The sequence below is a fragment of the Chanodichthys erythropterus genome, chromosome 22 (assembly GCF_024489055.1).
Source record: "Chanodichthys erythropterus isolate Z2021 chromosome 22, ASM2448905v1, whole genome shotgun sequence".
In the NCBI taxonomy this organism is placed as follows: Eukaryota; Metazoa; Chordata; class Actinopteri; order Cypriniformes; family Xenocyprididae; genus Chanodichthys; species Chanodichthys erythropterus.
Genome location: NC_090242.1, coordinates 3034579 through 3052057, shown reverse-complemented (window position 1 = coordinate 3052057; position 17479 = coordinate 3034579). Strand labels below are relative to the sequence as shown.

At 34.7% G+C, this 17479-nt stretch overlaps 1 protein-coding gene across 2 annotated transcripts; it reads right to left on the bottom strand.

Moving 5' to 3' along the window:
- Window positions 1–565: 565 nt before the first annotated feature.
- On the bottom strand, window positions 566–17204 carry lipia (lipase, member Ia). 2 transcript variants are annotated; one of them, XR_010893546.1, is made up of 12 exons: window positions 17055–17204; window positions 14880–14943; window positions 11966–12336; window positions 6980–7088; window positions 4582–4683; window positions 4315–4404; window positions 3761–3928; window positions 3585–3674; window positions 2495–2603; window positions 2220–2393; window positions 813–1094; window positions 622–693 (listed from the first exon to the last, which is right to left on the bottom strand). XR_010893546.1 is itself a non-coding variant. In XM_067375213.1 (11 exons), exons 1-11 carry the CDS (start codon window positions 17076–17078, stop codon window positions 1010–1012), a joined length of 1386 nt encoding a protein of 461 aa, XP_067231314.1. In that variant the 5' UTR covers window positions 17079–17204; the 3' UTR covers window positions 566–1009. The 2 variants fall into 2 exon arrangements, 1 of the variants encoding a protein (XP_067231314.1); XM_067375213.1 differs by having other exon boundaries at window positions 566–1094.
- Window positions 17205–17479: the final 275 nt, after the last annotated feature.

Sequence of the window (17479 nt, the reverse complement as noted above, 5' to 3'; positions counted from 1 at the left end):
GTGGAAAAGAATCCCACGGGACTCGGGCAGAGATCATATTCTAATATCATTATGCCACACTCAGCGCTTCCACTTCTTCCAGTCAAGCATATGGGAGGTAAAGCAGCGCTGTTTATCATATTAGATACATTTGTTTGTTGAAATGATATAACATTATATTACTCTTAGCGTTCGCTCGACAGCTACTATGAGACACTGCAGTAAGCTAGATCGATATTAGAATATCATATTAATACAATCAAGAAAACGAGATTCAAACAATAAGACTAAATGTGTTTAGCTATATAACAATGATCAGTTTTCTGTTTATAAATGAATCCAAACAGTTGTTCTCATCTAATAAAACACATAATATATTAAAGCGTCTTTGGTGTGTCCATGGTTTCTACAAAATAAAACCAGAGATCGAGGGTAACGTGGGTATGATGTCATTGATAGGCGACGCACGGACACAATTAAAATTGCTTATTTCTCTGGATTTAAACATTCTTGGAAACATCTGGGATAATGTAAATACACAAGTCAACAAAATATAAAACATTGTTCTAGTGGTTTTTGGATATTTTAATAAAAAAATCTTACATATTGTGCCTTTAACATTGCTGTTATATTTACACATATGGGCATATCATAATTTCATTTTTTATATGCAGTGAGCAGAAAGTCAAGAAGTGAAGCATATGATGTAAAATCCTGCAAGAAAAGGTACTAGATTGTAAGTTAAAACACAGAAAACATAAACAGAAAAACACAGAAAAACATATTTACAAAAATATTTATTTATATTACATAAAAACAAAGTATAGCTGTACCTTCATGAAGAGAATACAACAATAATCAGTAAATTTTAATTTTGAAGGGACAAACCCTGAAAGACAACATGTTGACAAAAAAAACAACAACTTCAGATCATGTTAAGTTAAAGGCTACAAACAACAGCTATGGCAGTAACTGACTAAGAGACGCAGTGGTCTTGTGACAGGAATGTGCTCGTTTAGGAGAGTCTGGATCAAAAGTTTGAGTCTTCACAAGGAATTGGTTTGAATGTCACATCTGTATTTTTCTCCAGCAGAAGATCATAGCGACACAGAGGCCTGTTGAAAAGCATAGCAAATATTTAGTTGAATGAACCATTTGTTTTATGGCTGTCAATTGTACACTGGCTTTGTCTGGATTCTGTTTGAGACGTGTATTGACAAGCATGAATTAATTTTCACATCTAAAGAATTCATGTGAATAAAATGCTCCGTTTTGAGAGTATTGCTGATTTTACACTACCGTTCAAAAGTTTGGTGTCGGTAATACTTTTTAATGTTTTTAAAATAAGTCTCTTCTGCTCACCAAGGCTTAATTTATTTGATGATAAAAACAGTAATATTGTGAAATAGTATTATAATTTAAAAGAACTGTTTTCTATTTGAATATATTGTAAAATGTAATTTATTCCAGTGATCAAAGCTGAATTTTCAGCATCATTACTCCAGTCTTCAGTGTCACATGACCCTTCAGAAATCATTCTAAAATTCTGATTTGCTGCTCAAGAAACATTTATTATTAATATTATTATTATCATCATCATCAATGTTGAAAACAGCTGTGCTGGTTAATATATGGTGGAAACCATGATAATGTTTGTCAGGATTCTTTAATAAATAGAAAGTTCAAAAGAACAGCATTTATTTGAAATAGAAATATTTGTAACATTATAAATGAATTTACTGTCACTTTTTATCAATTGAATGCATACTTGCTGAGTGGAAGTATTAATTTATTTTTCAAAAAGCGGTTCAAAAGCGTTTTTTTTTTTACCCCCAGCGCATCCAAGATGTAGGTGACTTTGTTTCTTCAGTAGAACACAAATGATGATTTTTAACTCCAACTGTTGCAGTCTTTCAGTCAAATAATGGGAGTGAATGGGAATTTGGATCAATAAGAGTCGAAAAACCTTGCATAGACGAATCTAAATTAAACCCTGCGGCTCGTGACGACACATTGATGTCCTAAGACACGAAATGATCGGTTTGTGTGAGAAACAGAATGGTATTTATATCAGACTGCAACGGTTGGAGTTAAAAATCCTCATTTGTGTTCTAATGAAGAAACAAAGTCACCTACATCTTGGATGCGTGGGGGTAAGCAGATAAACATCAAATTTTCATTTTTGGGTGAACTATCCCTTTAAGAGTGTCCAAAATGCAAAGTGAATTTTACGAACACACCTGAGGTTGTTCTGTAGAGGAGTGAGGCGTATCTGCAGCACCCGTAGTTTCTTGCGTGGCCTGAGTCCTTTTGCTGGACAGAACTTCAGTGTGATCTCTTTAACAGGCTGGATGTCTCTGTCAAACTGAGCAAGAACGCTGGTCTCCACATACCTCTCAAACTTTAAGGATTTACTGGAAAAGGGATGAGAAACATTAGCATAAGCCCAAATAATGAATCTGGAGCTACTCTTTAATAAAGATACATGTCAGATATGAGACTTTCATGGACTTACTGGTTGAGTTCAACTTGTGTCTCTTCCTTTCCGTTATGTAATTTAATTGTTAAATATCCCCAGTGCAATTTCTGGTTCCATGTGACAATATCAACCTTGTAACCAAACTCTGATGGAGTAAAAAATATAATAATTAGAGTCTGTTTTACAGAACAACTGAAATGCAAAATTCTTTTTAAAAATACTTAAAAGTTTTTTTTTAATAATTACCATTTAGTAATGCTTTTTTGAAAAGAAGTCTCTTATGCTCACCAAGGCTGCAATTATTTGACCAAAAACACAGTAAAACATTTATATTTATATTATTACAGTTTAAAATAATAAAATAATAGGATTACAAGATCCTTCAATCATTCTTTTATGCTGATTTGGTTTTTATTTTTTACATGATTCTTTGATGAATAGAAAGAATTTGAATTGTATTGTAGAAATTATAAATGTCTTTGTCACTTTTGCTCAGATTAATTCATCTTTGCTCAATATTTTTGTTGTTATTATTGTTGTTGTTTTTTAAATCTAACTTAACCAAACTTTTGAATGGTAGAGTATCACTGTTTCCACAACAATTTTAAGCAGCACAACTGTTTTCAGCATTGATAATAATAAGAAATGTTTTTTGAGCAGCAAATCAGCTTTAGAATGATTTCTGAAGGATCATGTGACACTGAAGACTGGAGTAATGATGCTGAAAATTCAGCTTTGCATCACAGGAATAAATTATATTTTAAAATATATTCAAATAGAAAACAGTTATTTTAAATTGTAATATTATTTTTAAAAATATTATTGTTTTACTCAATATTTGATCAAATAAATGCAGCCTTGGTGATAATAAGAGACTTCTTAAATCATTTTAAAAAAATCATAATTATTCAAAATATTTGACTGGTAGCATATATCATACTGTTTGACTATAACAACAAAAAATATTATTAACATACTATATGATACTTATAAAAATATCACAATACAAAACTATTTCAGATGAACTAGTGAAGGCGGAAAAAAAATCTTAATGCTGATTAACAAATCTGGTCACAATTGACCGTAATGGTTGAATGTAATTTAAATGCACTAAAAAGAAGCTCACTGCAGAATGGAGAGGCTTCATTAGTTTGGAAATATGTCCTTGTTTGTCCAAGCTTCACCAGTTGCTCCCTCCAGTGTACAACGTCATAACCTAGGAAAAGTAATGAAATTATGCGTGTCTCAGAACAGGCAATTAATCAAATTAAACTCAAAGTTTACTCAGTGTTTGGAGTTTACCAAAAACTGGACATCCAGCTGACTTAAACATCCCACAATCCATGCACTTCCCATCTAGGAAATCTGTGTAGGATTCACAGGGGTAGGCAGTAATGGGACAGGAGCCATTCACAGAATTCATGTAGAGAAACACCGACCTCTGATGGTCACACTTGAAATACTGTGATCCTGTGGAAGATTAGAGAGAATTTTGTAAGAAGAATGAGATATTTAGAGAGAAAACACACCAGGTTCTGAAACAAATGCTCCAAACGTGTGAAAACACCCCAGTGCGTTTAAAACACTAGACTTCTGCAGCGTATAAATGCATACATTGTTACAATACAGGCTGTATAGAGCAACTTATCAAGTTTATGTACAATAATTATATACTATATACTATGTGTGAAGAAAATGTCGTGTTTAATTTAGGGCAAGTTAACGCCACAACAACGCATTAACAGTTAAAAAATATAGCAGCATTAAAGCAGGCTATATTTGACCCTACAAATCACCTGTAGTTTAATGAATATTTTCCATTTAGGTTACATTATTAAAATGATATAAAATCTGACCTGAAAAGATGCTTTTGGGGCATCCTGGCTGGTCTGCTCCACCGTTTGCATAGTAGTCGATGTGACCCAGGAGATTGCGATAGCCCAATGCTACAAGACAATGGCAACAATGAATTAACTAGGCGTAGACTTTCTTTTTTGTATTATGCAAGTGGTGTTTGCATTTGCAAATGTCACCGCCACAATGCAAAACAGCTGTGAGTGGTTGTTAGGGTGTCACTTCCTGAACCGAATCAAGAGCCACACTGATGTGAGAGAAAAACGCACCATCCATGTCTGTATGCAAAGCTTCCACAAACTTGGCATCAGTGGGGTCTAGACGTTCACTGGGATCTTTACCATTAAACTCTGGCCCTGCTGGATCCAGCGCTGATTAGAACAGAAGACGCCAAGTTATTTAGCTGAACATATCATAATACTTCAAACTCTTGATGGCTTAAAGCAGGGGTTCTCAACTCTGGCCCTTGAGGTCTACTTTCCTGCAGTTTTAGCTCCAACCCTGGTCAAACACTCCTGCCTATAACTTTCTAGTGCTGCATCCCAATTTCTAGTGCTACGCCCTAAAAAGTATGTACTCTTTTTGTGAAGAAGTGTGTGCAGCAGAAGATTATACAAGCTTTGGGACATACTATCACGTCATAATATTGTGTCTTTAATTGATGCTCTGTCGCATAGATTTTTTTTAATTAATTTTTATAACTGCCTATTTTGGGGCATCATTAAATATGCACCGATTCAGGCTGCTTCCCCTTTAAATGCTTGCGCTCCCTGTCCCTGAGCTCACGACTCTATAATACATTGCATAAACAAAGTTCACACAGCTATTATAACCCTGAAAATGGATCTTTACAAAATGTTTGTCATGCATCATGTAAGTATAGTATTATTTGGATGTTTACATTTGATTCTGAATTAATTTGAGGCTATGCTCCGTGGCTAATGGGCTAAAGCTAACATTACACTGTTGGAGAGATTTATAAAGAATGAAGATGCGTTTATGAATTATACAGACTGCAGGTGTTTAAAAATTAAAATAGTGACGGCTTTTGTCTCCGTGAATACAGTAATAAACAATAGTAGCTTTAACCACATTTAACAGTACATTAGCAACATGCTAACAAAAAATTTAGAAAGACAAATTTACAAATATCACTAAAAATATAATGTTATCATGGATCATGTCAGTTATTATCGCTCCATCTGCCATTTTTGGCTATTGTCCTTGTTTGCTTACCTAGTCTGATGATGATCCAGATGTTAATACTGGCTGCCCTTGTGTAAAGCCTTGAACATCGGCTGGCATATGCAAATATTTGGGGCGTACATATTAATGATCCCGACTGTTGCGTAACAGTCAGTGTTACGTTGAGATTCGCCTGTTCTTCTGAGGTCTTTTAAACAAATGAGATTTACATAAGGAGGAAACAATGGTGTTTGAGACTCACTGTATGTCATTTCCATGTACTGATCACTTGTTATTCAACTATCCCAAGGTAAATTCAATTTTCAATTCTATGGCACCTTTAATTGAAATATTGAATAAACAAACTCAATCTTTATGGTTAAGTGTTAGTTAACAACAGCACACTAGCATGTGCTAATGTAACTATCAAAGTGCCTAACACAATATACTTGCATGAACTGTATGCAGTATATATAGCCTTGAAGTTTTGCAGCCCATTTTTGACCTTCGACCTAACTACAGGAACTACTCTTCATCACGATGGTAACCCTACAAAACTTCAACATCACAGAAACACCTTTAAATATCTAAATATCAGCATTAAACAATAACATTAACACATCTCCCCCTATATTAATCTTGTGCAAAAACACACAAAATAACACTTAATTTGAAAATGTATTCTTCACAATCTGATGCCAAGCATGCTGGGAGCTAGAAATCTGCTACAACTCAGTCATTTTAAGTTCTGGTTACTAATATCAGATTTTGAGTTCACATAACTTTTTTCTATTAAGTCCAATGAACTCATGTCATTTAATTAGTTTAAAATTTGGTTTTACAGTAGAAACAGATCTTCATCAAAAGTTCACATTGTTGTTATATGAAAATAACATAGATAACATTAAATAAACATTTCTTATCAGGTTAAATGTTTGTCATTATTCACTCAAACCCTTTATCTAAACTTCTCTACTTAACCGTTGATTGTGCACATCTGCCATGTTTGTAGTTTTTAACACTTTTTATTCATGTTTGTAGTTCTGTACCGAATCCTCCTCCAAAGCGCAATGGGTTGTGGGCAATATTAGCTGTTATAGGGTGCACAGATCCACACTTTGAAAATCTACCAGAAATAGTAGACCATTCTGAGGCTTTTGGCATACCCTTTTCAATATGCTTTGGGACACACTTACTGTAATCTCAACTGCAACACATAATATGGCAGAATACGTCTCACCTTCTAAGTAAAAGAGCCAATCGCTGATTGATAAAGTCATTGCTGCACTGCAGCTGCTGTTAGAAGCTCTCCTTGAAACTTTCCTTGAAAGGGACTTTGTTAGTAAGCCTGAAGACCTTGATGAGCTTGTTCAGGTGTGTTTGATTAGGATTGGAGCTAAACTCTGCAGGAAAGTGGACCTCGAGGGCCCGAGCTGAGAACCCCTGGCTTAAAGGTTTAGAAGGTGAATAGAAGAATCTTACCTGTTATTCTGTCAATTTCACCATTAAAGTTGGCCCCAGTGAATCCTGAAATATGAGCCCCTAGACTGACACCAATCATGTGGATGGAGCTCAGTTTGGCTCCATTGTCCTGTAATGTCAACCATGCACACATGAGTACTTCACACATGAAAGTAACAGAAAATAAATACCACAGGAAGTAGGGAACATCTCACAAAAGAAGATTCAATTAAATGGGTTTCCCATAACTTTTGGTAAAGTCACTATGGAAATAAAAATGGACAATTCTTATTTTTATGGAATGCTGCAGTGTTTACTATAAATTATTTATCTGTGCACATAATTATTAAAAAACAAACAAACATGTGATCTTGTCATCTTTAATAAAAAAAAATTCATCCATACAGTCAATTCCAGTGGACAAAATTAAGTCCTGTCCTACATCTTTTCTCATTGGTGAAGCCATTTCACTCAGAGTATGTCACAACAGAGAAGAAAACATGATAACTTCCATTTGTCCAAATAAAGTTGTCCAATCCACCTTATTTTTAATGTAAGAGAGGACGCTGCCATGTGTAACTTGAATGTTCAAGGCTTCCAGTTTAATCCGCTTTCAAAGATGCTGCTTGATATTGCAAACTGGTATTTGTTATATTATTTTAACTTATTATTGTAATCAAAACACTGGTTTGTAGCACAAAATAGGTTTACTGCACATTTGTTATTATTGTAGCTATTGTTTTTGCATCTCCATTTGCTCCAATAGCAAAAAAAAAAAAAAAGAAAAAGGCCAGCCAGACGACTTTCAATCCCTCCCTTTCAGAAACCTGTCACTCACATGAAACACTCCAGCAATTAGCAAACGACAATGATCCAACTATCCAATCAATTCCTGTTTAACAAAACCAAGCCCCGCCCTATATTTTCTCAAGCAGTTTCACTCAACTGTACATCGCAATAAGAAAGAAAAGATGGCCACAATTTCTGCTTAATGCCAACTTTAAAGACAAGGCCATAGATACTTGTAGGTAACTTTGACCTACCACAAACATGACTATTATGTCATCATAAGGACTGCATTAAAATAAGGTCCCTTTCTGTTTATTCAAGTCTCCACTTGAGCAAGTTAACGATTAACACACAACTATAAAATGTCTGTATGCTTCACGTGAACAAACAAACCGACTGCCATTGTGCAAGACTACACAACAATAACCACAGAACCTTAAAGGGCTCAGATGTGTTTTTTTTTTATTATTATTATTATTTTTGACCACTTTCCACCCTCTCGCTGAACCTTAGAATTAAATGGCCTATTTTTTTTCTCTGCCTATAAAGGCCTCATAAATTGCCTGAAGTTTTCTGTTCTGTTTTTCTTATTAAAATTTTGAAATGCTAGTCCCTTTTTTATTAGCCAGTTAGCTGAACATCACAGCCGTTTGCTACTTGCCAATCAGTTTCTGTTGCATTCTCACAAAAACAAATCTGTGTTCACTATTATTGTAAATTTCAAAGTTGGCATGAAAAGAAAATTCACCTTATCTATTTTGTAAATGCATGTTATAGATTTTATTGTAAACAACGTCTAGATTTCATCTTTAAAATTTATTTTGACCTTAGGTGCGTCTCAATTTGCGTACTTGTGAACTATTCTATGACGTTTTTAAGTATAAATAGTGTGAGTAGTGCGTTCACACTGAAAATTCCAAAAAGAAAAAGTGCACTTTAAATACCCGGATGGTGCACTAAATTAACGGAAAAAACAAAGTGTGGAATGTTGGACACTTCATGAACTCAACTGCTGCAGCTTTAATTACGTAGAGGAGGGAGTATCGGACTCCGTTGTTAAATGACAAAATAACCATAGTGTATAGTTCGTCGTTTGGGATGCAACTCTTGTAATGTGTAATCAAAATGTCATAACTCAATCTTTTGGTGAAAACAACAAACATCTCTCTAGTGAAGAATGCCAGATCTTTACATCATTTAGTCCAATTAAACTCCACCCCTCCATAATCATCTGCAAGCTTGCATTTATTTGCGAATGCAACACCCACATCTCAATATCCAATCAACAACCGATGGATTGAACCAAGTCCCACACTACATTTTTCCCCCTGATAATCTGCTACACTCAATACAAAGAAAAGATCTGTTGCTTCCATTTCATCGACTTAAAAAGTGAATAGTTGTTAAATGTAAATTTTGCTTTTACTTTTAAGAGTACCCTACTATATAGAACTAACACAAACTAAAATCTACAAAATCATTTAGATTTCATGCGCTATCCATGAGGATTTAATTAGTATTATTATTAGTACTAATTAGTGTCCATATTATGAATTAAAAACTTAGTATTGTGAGCCTCTGTAGTGTTACAATTTTGGAAAAGGATCCATAATATCTATGAAGGCTGATTTATAATTCTGCGTCAAACCTACGCCATAGCCTCTACACATCAGTTTTCATTTATACTTCTGCGTCATCGTCCGAATCAATGTGCAATTACACATCCAGACTGATGGTAGTCAGTGTCCATGGGCATGTTGATGGTGTAACCCACAGTTTCAAGGCAAAAGCCAAAGAAGAAGCAGCTTGTTGTGTTCGTTTTCGGAGAAGCAGCAGCAGTTTTGGCGGCAAGTAGACAGCGAATTTTGTTGCAGCTTGAGTTGTTAAAGGTGCCCTAGAACATTCTTTAACAAGATGTAATATAAGTCTAAGGTGTGTCTGTGAATGTGTCTGTGAAGTTTCACTTCAAAATACCCCATAGATTTTTTTTAATTAATTTTTTTACCTGCCTATTTTGGGGCATCATTAACTATGCACCGATTCAGGCTGCGGCCCCTTTAAATCACGCGCTCCTTGCCCCCCGAGCTCTCGATTATAATACAGTGCATTTACAAAGCTCACACAGCTAATATAACCCTCAAATGGATCTTTACAAGATGTTCGTCATGCATGCTGCATGCATGCTTCGGACCATGTGAGTATAGTATTTATTTGATTCTGAATGAGTTTGATAGTGCTCCGTGGCTAAAGCTAACATTACACACTGTTAAACCTTAAATGCATACCTCGGGTCTTTTGTGACCCGGGACGTCATTCACTACCCTCCTCCTTGTTCATTTTTTAAAGTTAGACATCAACCTTGTTGGTATTCCTCAATCAATTCATTATAAAGAATATAACAAGAAAAAAATCATAAAATTATAAAAGAATGCCTATTTTTGTATTCATTTTTTATAAAAATTGTATAGGGTCGCAAACGACCCGAGGTGTGTATGAGTGTACATATATTTTTCTGCACAACAATAATTGAATCTTAGATGACGGAATAAGTGCGATTCACCTTTATTCCACAAGGTGGCAGTGTCTGATACACAATGCTGAAGTGACGACTCATTTAGACAGAAAACGAAATAATAATAACAACATGAAATGGCTCAGTGATTTACTGCAGAGTAAGTACTGAACGCAATGAAATAGGACTGTAACTGTAATTGGATGGATCTGGTGAAGCTGTTAGTGATAGAAATATTGATTTTGAAGATGTTGAAAATGAAATAGTTTTGAGAATACGTTTGAGATCGCGAATGGGCTTATATTTGTGGCCTCATACATAAAACTAGCCTATTATTTGCTGAATTTACTGGGAAATGAGCTCTGACGAGGACATAAAACATCTGCTCAGAATGAGCCCTTTCAAGCTCCAAAAGGTAACAAAATATGCATTATTTTATTCTTCTGTAATTGTTACTCTAATATCAGAGGAGTTTTATATTATCGCAACAGGTAGAGATCCTTCCATGTTAGATATAGTTCCGGGTCGATAAAGACCCGAATATGTAAGAATGATTGGTGAAACAGTCATGCATTTAAGGGTTAAAGAGATTTATAAAGAATGAAGTTGTGTTTATACATTATACAGACTGCAAGTGTTTAAAAATGAAAATAGCGACGACTCTTGTCTCCGTGAATACAGTAAGAAACAATGGTAACTTTAACCACATTTAACAGTACATTAGCAACATGCTATCAAAAATATCACTAAAAATATCATGTAATCATGGATCATATCAGTTATTATCGCTCCATCTGCCTTTTTTCGCTATTACTCTTGCTTGCTTACTAGTCTGATGATTCAGCTCTTCACAGATCCAGACGTTAATACTGGCTGCCCTTGTGTAATGCCTTAAACATGGGCATTTCCATGTACTGAACTCTTGTTATTCAACTATGTCAAGGTAAATTCAATTTTTGATTCTAGGGCACCTTTAAATATCGAAGTGTAGTTATGTTGCAAGCGGAAATGCAACACTATTGTAGATTTTTTTTTACCAGAGGGAGGGGTTCTAGCAGACCAATCACAGCGCTTGCGGTCAACGTAGAATTGACGTTTTGTTACATTTTTGGAGAGGTCCACGTCAGGCTACGCATGCACACAGCCTATGATGTAGCTACGGCGTGGGTTCAACGCAGAAGTATAAATCAGCCTTAAATGAGTCTAGGAATGCATATAATGCATCAATTAAATATAGCATAACTGTTGAGATCTAGACAACCAACCATTTTGGGCTCACCCACTTATTAATTTCCAGTAAGCTCACCCAGAATTTGGCTGGATCTGAAATCATAGTATATAACATAATACTATATTTTAGGCGAACAACAGTATGCGAAGAGTAATTTGTCCGAATTCACAGTACTCATAAAATAGTAGGTGAAAATACCCAGATGACCTACTACTTCCACTGAGATTATGAATTGCGCATCCAGTGGTCACTTTACTATCCCATGAGGCCATGGGAAAGGATATTTGAATGACAGTCAAATGACTCAAGTGATGTTGGTAGGTCACATTACAATGACAACGACATACTAAACACATTCATACTATATAGAATGTACAGTTAAGTAATTACTTATTCAGAAGAAGTACCTACTCAGCGAGTATGTGCAACCTATGATCAAAAACATACTAACTGTAGTAGGGATGTTTACTTTTACCTTCATTTTCTGGATGAGCTCAGTAAGATTTGCAGCCACTTTGCGGGTGTTTTTCACGACTTTCCAGTAGTTCACACTGGTCGCACCACGGTTCCAATCCACCACAATAACATTCATGTCACGGCGCTTCAGAAGAAACTCCACAAACGTGTACAGCCACACTGGGGGTGAGCCGGTGGGGCGGTACCCGTGGATAAGGAAGGTAGTGGGAGAGCTGAGGTTGAAGTGAGGATTATTGAAGGGCTCTTGGTGGGAGAGCAGCTGACCGCAGGAGATGTTGGCCCGTGTGTAAAGCAGCAATCTAACATCCAAAGACGTCCCAGAAATGGAGTCTTTAAAGCTAAGGTCTGTCATCTTCTCACATTCCTGAGCTTTAGGGAGAAAGTAAACAATGTTTCAAAGCTGGCTTCTCAGGCAAAGCAAGTCCTTGTTAAAAAACAAAACAAATCTTTAGTGTTCAATTTCATACAAGATACAACTTTGATCACTAATTTACTTAATTATTTTGCAGACACTGTCATTCATTTAAAACTGATCAAATTTAAAAATACACAAAATATTTATATTTCTGATCATCTTTCCGATAACATTTGAAAATCTTTCTTATGATTACTATTCAGCCAAGTCAATGTAATTAACACGTTATGTAATTAAAGATGTAATTAAAAAGTTATTTGATAAAATGCAGTGTTGATGTGTCAGCATGAGGGGTCAGGGTGGCCAGGTTTTCACAACAAAACCCACCCAAATGCTACTCAAAAGTAGCCCAATTGCGTTTCAGATGGGGTCTCCAGGTAAAAATTGCGTTTTGTGTGGTAAAATCCACGTTTTTGGCGGGGTTCCCCTAGTAAAATTAGCATTCCAAGGGGTAAATATCAAGTTATTTGGGGTCGCTAACCCCCCGGACATGAAAAACAACCCGCAACAACAGTGTTAAAGTAGCTCGATTCTTGATTCTTAAAGTAGCCCGGGCGTTGGGTTGCCTATTGGCCCCCTCCTCCACAGCATAGTTCGCCTATGAAAAAACATTTTAGACACAATATTGCCAGTTTGTCTATTTTAGCTCTTCCAATGAAAAAATTCGAAGTCAAAGCTGAGTCCACCGTCGCACATCTCAAAGCAACATACCATATTGGAGTTTCGTTCCTGAATGAGTCAGTGTGTTTGAATGCATCGGATAAGCGAGCGATTCAATGACTCACTCATAAGAAAAATCACTTGTCTCTACTTACTGGTATACTGCCGTAACTTCCAGAAGGAGTAAATCCCTACTAGTAATACACAGTCTGACAGTCTGTCTAGAAGGCATAGACACAGACGAGCGAGAATCGGATATAATTCTTATGTAATCGGTTCTTAAAAACAAAACTCAGCTTTGTAAGGTTTTTTATTTGGACTGCACAAGAATGGAAGCTTATTTCCACCACAGATTTTTTTTTAAAAAAAAAAAGGTAATTGCAGCTTTTTATCTCATAATTCTGAAGTTTTTTTCCTCGCAATTGTGTTTCTCTCTCACAATTCAGATTTTTTGGTTATATCTCAATTCTGAGAAAAAAGTCAGAATTGCGGGATATAAACTCGCAATTGCAAGCAAAAATGTCAGAATTGTGAGATAAGAGTGCCATTACCTTTTTATTTTATTTTTTTACGTGGCGGAAACAAGCTTCCATAAATTTCAGCATGTCTTTAGAATAATTTTGTAATAGCTTCATAAGTAAAGTCTATGGTATTTACTGCACTGTCAGTCATGAGGAAACTGTTCTCACATCACACTGACGGCAGAAGGTCTGGACTCTATCGCAGCTTTCATTGGCCAGGGACCGCCCAAGAGGCCTTCTGACCGACATGTAAAGCAACCAATCACAGTTTGTTGTGTTCCACATCATGTTTAGGGACTTGAAAATGTAAAGTCAATCGATGCGTCAACGATAACAGACCGGCGTGCATCTAATAAATTATTCATTCAACGTCGTACAAGTTTACTGCAACAATGGTGCTGCAAACTTCACATACTCTTGAAAAACCAGCAATTAGTTGATGCTGATAAGCGCTCATTGTCACAGTTGTAAACACAATGTCTTTTTTCTTCCATGAGGGGGTTTGGCTTCACATCGGCTTTGTTTCAAGGTGGACAGTGAAAGAATGTGACACACACGTCTCCCAGAAATCCTATAGAATTCAACCAATCAGATGATGACTTTCGAAACTGTTGAAGTGTTTCCAATTTTGTGTGCCAATATACTGAGAACCTAAAGTTGTCAAGTTTTTCAGTTTTTTGGGCAGAAAACCAAGACTTTTTTTTTTTGAAGGGAACTGACTTTTTTACAGATTTACTTTGGGACTATAACTTTACTTCATTTTAAAAAGTTGCTTATCAAAGCAATTAGCATCTCCCAGCACATGCTAGTGATTTTCCATGTTGTTTTTGAAAGCATATTGGCGTATGTGTCCAAGAACAGGGTCACTGAATATCAAAGTGGATACTGGAATCTGATACCATCAATATACTGCGGTCCTATTGTTTTATAAGAGAGACACCCGAAAGGAATACAATGTAGTCTACAAATGGCCTAACATATGTTCTTTTTACATTTACACTTAAAAGCAGATGAAAATGAGTGGTAAAGGTGTGCACGTATGTTAAGGAGTTTACAGGAAAAGTGGGAATAATGCTACAGAACATCTGTGGAGCCCACACATGGAATTATTTTAACATTTCAAGAGAACTTATAAAGTAACACCCACCAAAAGTGAGACAACATCCACTGTGAGTAATATAGAAACTGTATTTTTTTTTCTTCTCACAGCTGATTGTCTCATGGCATTTTAAGCCACAGTGGTTAACCACGGTGAAGTGTAAGCATTTGGAAGAATGTCATGTGGTTATAAAACTAAACATTTGTTGCAACATTACCTCTACAAGTGCCAAACAACATCAGCATCACATATACGAGCCCCAAGAAGAACATCCTGTAGAACTGCAAGGAGAAAAAAGCATGACAAAAACCTCAGATAATGTGTTGTCGTCTAAGAGCGGATTTCACAGTTCTCATCTTAGCAGTTTTTTTTTTTTTCTCACTTTACAGTGTGAATGGGTTTATAGAGCAGAGATGCAAACTTGTTTTGCTTTCTTATTCATTACGAGCTATATAACACTGTTTGGCATTTCTTTGTGGAAAACCACGCAACATGTAATTTGCTCATAATGAAATCATAAGTTTCCAGTGACCCCAACACACACTCACATTCAGTTTCAATAAAACTCATTACTGGGTGTGTATCATGTTTTCTTTTTATTATTTTAGTATCATTGAAATATAGTTTTAGTTATTATTTTAAATTAGATTTTAGATTTCTTTTGGAAATTTTGTTTTTGTGCATTTTTATTCTTTTTTATTTTTAAATATGTCTTTATAGTTTTTATTAAGTTTTAGATTATTAAATTTTTGTTAATTTAGTACTTCAGCATAAACTAATGATACTGAGAAAATTTGCCTTGACAATAAGCTGAAATAAATTTTATTTTATTTCAGTGAATGTTTATGTTATATATATATATATATATATATATTACAATAATAACCCTAGTCTAATATGCTGATTTGATACTCAGTTATTATCAATGTTGAAAACAGTTGTGTTGCTTAATATATTTTTGGAACCTGTGATACTTTTTTCAGGATTCATTGATGAATAAAAAGGTTAAAAAGAGCAGCATTTATTCATACTATAAATATTTCCTAACAATATAAATCTTTACTATCCCTTTTTATCAATTTAACACCTCCGTGCTGAATAAAAGTATTAATTTCTTCCAAAAAAAAAAAAAAAAAAAAATGACTGACCCCAAACTTTTGACCGGTAATGTATAATGTTACAAAAGATTTCTATATTAAATAAATGCTGATTTTTTTTTTTTTTTTTTACTTTTTATTAGGCCTGTCAAATGATTAATCGTGATTAATCGCATACAAAATAAAAGTTTGAGTTTGCATAATATATGTGTGAGTAATGTGTGTAAATAATATGTATATATAAACACACAGAAATGAATGTATATATTTAAGAGAAATATATGTCATGTACAAAAAATGTATTTATATATAATATAAATTATATAAAAATATAAATATATACATGGATATGTTTGTATTTATATATACATAATAATTACACACAGTACACCCACATATATTAGGCAAACTCAAACTTTGTATGCGATTAATCGTTTGACAGCCCTACTTTTTATTTATCAAAGAATCCTGAAAAAGTATCACAGGTTATAAAATAATATTGAGCAGCACAACTGTTTCCAACATTGATAATAAATCAGTATATTACAATGATTTCTGAAGGATCGTGTGACACTGAAGACTGGAGTAATGATGCTGAAAATTCAGCTTTGCATCAAAGAAATAAATTATATTTTAAAGTATATTAAAATAGAAAACCATAATTTTAACATTTCACAATATTATTGTTTTTTTCTGTATTTGTTATGAAATAAATGCAGCCTTAATGAGCATAAGAGACTTCATTCAAAAACATTAAAAATAGTAATGTTTCCAAACTTTTGACTGGTAGTGTAAACTATAATATAGTGATTTTAAAATGCAGGAAGGTTTGTGTGTAGAACAGGTTTAGGTGGTTAAGGGATACAAAATATCATTAGCTTAGCATTAAAACATAGAAGTCAATGGAAAACCCCACCATTAAACATCAGCTCAAACAGTCTGTTTAGAAAGTCATTGTGAGTTTGTGCGTATCTCAGACACTCTGCAGCTAACGTTGAAAAGAAGACAAACTGGTTTTAACCTGTTGTCATAGGGAGAGTATAAGAATGTGCTTCCCAAACAAGCAGATCAAATCACATTAATATTTCTGTGTTCTCTGTTAACTGTGTTCTCAGATAAAACAACTGTACATAATATAATATGCTCTGAGTCTGAAAAAACACTAATATAAACAATCACACAAACATACAGTAGCCAGGTGATCACCAGTGGACATAAACATAGTATATTCAAACAAAGAGCAGTTATTATCTACAAACAAGGAATATTTGACATAAAATGAGGAGACATCTTACCATATTGGAAGAGTTACCAGACATTTATGTCTGACAACGTCAGGGTTTCTGATAGTTCATTTGAAGACACCAGGAAATAGTAAGGTGACACACTTACTGACTGAGCAACTCCTCCTGACATTTACTGCTCCACCCACCATCCTACAAACTTCCACCTACAGGTGGCACATTCCTGAAATCTGATCCCGATTGTGTGTCGTGGGCTACCTGTTGTGATAAAATGCAGGACTCAACAAGAAGACTTCACACTGAATTAAACATGAGTTTTGAAGCACTGATAGACTGCATGGGCATATTATTTTTACGTTGGCTAAGATAAATCAATGTATATATAATTAATATATTATATATTACAATATATTTTAAATATAACATTTATTGTAATCCGATTAATTAATTTAAATTCATTTTAAAATAACTGTAAA

What these genes read in the sequence shown, in the direction of transcription:
- lipia (XM_067375213.1), bottom strand. Translation starts at nt 17,078, where the DNA reads ATGTCTGGTAACTCTTCCAATATG. An exon ending in CCCCAAAAGCATCTTTTCAG is followed by an intron (nt 3,929 to 4,314) that starts GTCAGATTTTAT and finishes AATCTTCCACAG; the next exon opens with GATCACAGTATTTCAAGTGT. An exon ending in CCTCTACAGAACAACCTCAG is followed by an intron (nt 1,095 to 2,219) that starts GTGTGTTCGTAA and finishes GCTTTTCAACAG; the next exon opens with GCCTCTGTGTCGCTATGATC.